Genomic DNA, 3,941 nt, shown 5'->3' with positions numbered 1-3,941 from the left:
CAGATAACTTAGCACCTGTGAAGAGGTGGGTGGGACGCCTATTAAATCACAGGCAGCCCGACGCAGGAATGCCAAAAAATCTGTCCAAGCCTTCGTGTAGGATCTAAGGGTAGAAGGGGAAACAGATGCCGCTACTCCCTGCAAAACTAATTGCTGCCAAGGTTCCAGAGATGATCCGGGAAATATTCCGGACGTATCCGCGCCTCTGGAACCAGTAGTCTGAACCGCTCCATCTGAAAACGGGACAGAGCATCAGCAATTTCGTTAGACACCCCAGGGATAAAACGTGCAGAAAACACTATATTATAACGCAAACAGTGCAAAACGAAGGCCCGCAATAAGGCCGACACCCTGGGTGAGCGTGACGACAGCTTCGCCAGGACAGAGACCACCGCCTGGTTATCGGTCCAAAAGCAGACACGACGGTCCCTGAATTCCTCGACCCACAAATGCACCGCCACTGCAATGGGAAAAAACTCGAGAAATGTTAGGTCCCGTGTAATCTCCCCTCCCTGCCAAGCCGGCGGCCAACGCTCTGCACACCATCGCCCTTTCCAGAAAAGACCGAAACCCAGGGAACCCGCAGCATCCGATTGAACCTGAAAATCATTGTGCAGATTCAACGTATCCTGCCATAAAGACACCCCGTTGAATTCCTCCAGGAATTCCAACCACATGGATAGATCGGCCCTCACCTCACGAGAAAGGCGCACTCGATGGTGAGGGGCCCTCAAACCCACAGTGAGCCGTGCCAAGCGTGAACAGAAGGGGCGCCCTGGCGCCACCACCCTGCACGCGAAGTTCAGGTGCCCTAACAAAGACTGGATTTGTTTCAAGGATACTTTTCTCAACGGAAGCAGTTCCTCAATGACCGCCTTCAAGGCTACCAGCTTGTCACTTGGTAAGCTAGAAGTCTGGGAAACCGTATCCAATAGGATACCCAAGTAAGTAAGCTGGGTTGACGGACCCTCCGTTTTTTCTGCTGCCAGCGGAACTCCCAGCTCCTGCGTAAGGTCAGCAAAGGCCTGTAGCAACACCGAGCAATCACCAGTGTCGTGAGCTGAGGCCAATAAAAAATCATCCAAATAATGAGTGACCCCGCCCAGCCCAGTTTTAAATTTGAGGGCCCACTCCAAAAAAGTACTAAAGGACTCAAAAGCAGCGCATGCTATTGAACAGCCCATAGGCATGGCCTTGTCAAAATAAAATTTGCCCTCGAACTGGAAGCCCAGCAGCCAAAAATCGTCCGGGTGTATCGGGAGAAGGCGAAATGCTGACTCGATGTCGCATTTTGCCAATAGTGCAGCACGGCCAAACTTCCGGATCATCTTGATAGCCTGATCAAGTGACGCGTATTTCACAGAGCATAGCTCCGGAGGTATAACGTCATTAACTGAAGAGCCCCTGGGATGTGACAAATTATGGATCAAACGAAATTCACCCGGCGCTTTCTTTGGCACGATACCCAATGGGGATACATGCAAATTATGAAAGGGAGGGGTACCAAAAGGACCAGCCATCCGATGCATGGCGAGTTCTTTTGCAATCTTCTTGCGAGCGACCTCGGGTAGCTCACGAACTGATTTTTGATTAGCAGGATTCCGTGCCACGGGTGTCATGGCTACTGGAATCCGAAAACCGATAGAGAAACCATCATTCAAATAACCCGCAGCGTCCCTGTTAGGGTAAGACTGCAACCAATGTTGAAGGGCCGGCAAACGAATAGGGGTATGAGCCAAGGAGGTCAAAACCTCACTTCCCCGCGCCTGATGTAGAAGGGAGAGAGGTGTTTTGCTTGGGGGGTTGTTGAGAGCCCCCCTTTCCCCCACGAAAGGGCCGCCGGTACCCAAAGCAAGAGGAGGCAGGATGCGAACCATTGCATTTCTCGCATATGTGCGCGTACCTACACCCTGGGCGTTGACAGGAGCCCTTATTATACTCCCAGCATGGTAGGCGACGGCTGGACCGAAAAGCAGGGTTCTTCGACTTCTGCTGCTCCGGCCCCTTTCTATCGATGAGTGGAGCAACGTATGTGGTCCACACATCAAGATCCTTGCGATCCCATCGAGCTGATGGGATCTTGGCGGCGCGACGCCTGAAGTTCTCATCATATTTTATCGCCGCTTTTTCACCGGCTTTGGTGAAAGCAGAGCGAACAATAGATAAGTAAACTAACAAATGGAGAGATCTCCGTGGGTAGGCCGCCACCACCACGCCGGCAAAGACTTGGAAACAATCGAGCCATTGCTCGAAAGTCCTGTCCATGTTGGGGGCGCCCGGGCGTTTCTTTGACGAATTACCCTTCTCCTGATCCTCAGAAGGAGGAGCCAGAATGAAAATGTCTACATAGCGGCCATTCAGTATCCTAGACCGCACTTTCGTGGACAAATGCGAACCTGGGATGATGTCTCTGGCGGAATTGGTAGAGACTTTAACGTCAGGTACCAACACGCCATCCTTGCATTCTTGAACGGCCCCATACCTAGCCCGGTGCGTATTGGCCCTCCGATCCCAAGCCCACCGAGGCAGCCCCGAGGCCGACTCGCCAAAGCCCCAATAGAGTTCCCTAGAGGCGCCAGACTCATCCTCAGAACTGGAAGATGACATACCAGAGGAAGAGGAAGATGATTCGCCCCTCCTTCGCTTGGCATGTTTTCGGGAAGACCTCTTGCGGCGACGTTTACCACCCGAAGACTTCCTGGGAGGAACCGGCAAGCTGTCCTCTAGGGAAGACTCTGAAGCAGGGCTCAGCTGTGGAGTACCTGGGGCTGATTGAGAAGAAACAACACGTGAGAGGCCTGAACCTGACGCCACCTCATCCGAAGGTTGGGTGAGCACACCTCGGCGGGTGGAAACTGCCGACTGATTCCGCCTTCCCGGGGGTCTCCCAGAGGAGCGACGTGGCCGACGCGAACGGCCCCGAGCAGCAGGTAAGTCGCGGGGCTGGGCTGGCTGGGAGTCACTCATCAAACCCCCAGATGCTGAGCCATCTCCCCCTTCTTCACTAGATGACGGAGACACTGGAGATGACGCTGCCACTGGACGATGACGCCTTCCAGACGTGCGCGTCTGGGCAGAGCAGTGTTGAAGGAGGCCGTCCATTTGAGCAGCGAAGCGAGATAAGGCAACTGGGTTGCCAGCCATGCTTTCCACCAAAGATTGCACCCTTCCCACCGGTTGACTCGGGGTGGGAGAGCGAAGCGCCTGCGATGGACCTCTGATAGGCCGCTTTGCACCAGAGGCTGGGCCGGGACGGGCAGCGACTTTCTTAGGAGCCATACCTGCTTATTAAAATCAAATTGAGAATTAGCGATTGTTATAGTCCGGCGTTACCGCCAACCACAAACAATGTATATCAGCAATACTACTGCTCCAACTGCTGATGAAAATGCTAAATAAAATCAATATGAAACCAACCTATTTATCTATCTATCTATCAAACTGTCTATCTATCTCTATCAGTTACTAGCTACGTAATTCAATATGTAGTAAAAAAAAAAAAAGAAAAAAAAAAGGGGGGGGGGAGAAAAAATAAAATTAAAATAAAATTTATTTATTTATTTATTTATCTATTTATTTAATATTTATTTGCCTTCCAGTGACTGAATCTAAAGTTAAAGGAACGCACTTGCTCCCCTCAGCCAGCAGGGGGCGCCTGATAACCCTTTTGTTCAGTTAGGGAAGGCGCAACCCTGCACAGAGCCACCAGGGGGAGCACCAAATAGATCGCCCGGCTGCAGTGACACTGTTTGGCCACAAGGTGGAGCTGACGGGCGAACTAGCAGCAACCGCGAGGAATTCACCTCCCGCGGTGAGCGCTACAGGGTCCCCTGAAAGAAGCGATGGGCGCAAAAGGCGGGCCGCCGCTCCCGATCCCCGGGAGGCGGCCCCGCCACCCCTTTCTTGCCGGAATGGAAGGGGGGAAGCCGGGCGACCCGTAG

The 3,941-nt window shown here is 52.7% G+C and overlaps 1 protein-coding gene across 1 annotated transcript; it reads right to left on the bottom strand.

The window, feature by feature from the left end:
- Positions 1-867: 867 nt before the first annotated feature.
- LOC144327388 (uncharacterized) lies at positions 868-3,334 on the bottom strand. The gene has a single exon (XM_077926728.1). It carries the CDS (start codon positions 3,277-3,279, stop codon positions 1,753-1,755), a length of 1,527 nt encoding a protein of 508 aa, XP_077782854.1. The 5' UTR covers positions 3,280-3,334; the 3' UTR covers positions 868-1,752.
- Between the last annotated feature and the right edge of the window lie 607 nt (positions 3,335-3,941).

The sequence above is a fragment of the Podarcis muralis genome, chromosome 4 (assembly GCF_964188315.1).
Source record: "Podarcis muralis chromosome 4, rPodMur119.hap1.1, whole genome shotgun sequence".
Classification (NCBI taxonomy): Eukaryota; Metazoa; Chordata; class Lepidosauria; order Squamata; family Lacertidae; genus Podarcis; species Podarcis muralis.
This window is presented reverse-complemented; position numbering and strand designations above follow the sequence as displayed.

Coding starts and splice junctions, on each gene's coding strand:
- LOC144327388 (XM_077926728.1), bottom strand. CDS start 3,279: ATGGCTCCTAAGAAAGTCGCTGCCCGTCCCGGCCCAGCCTCTGGTGCA.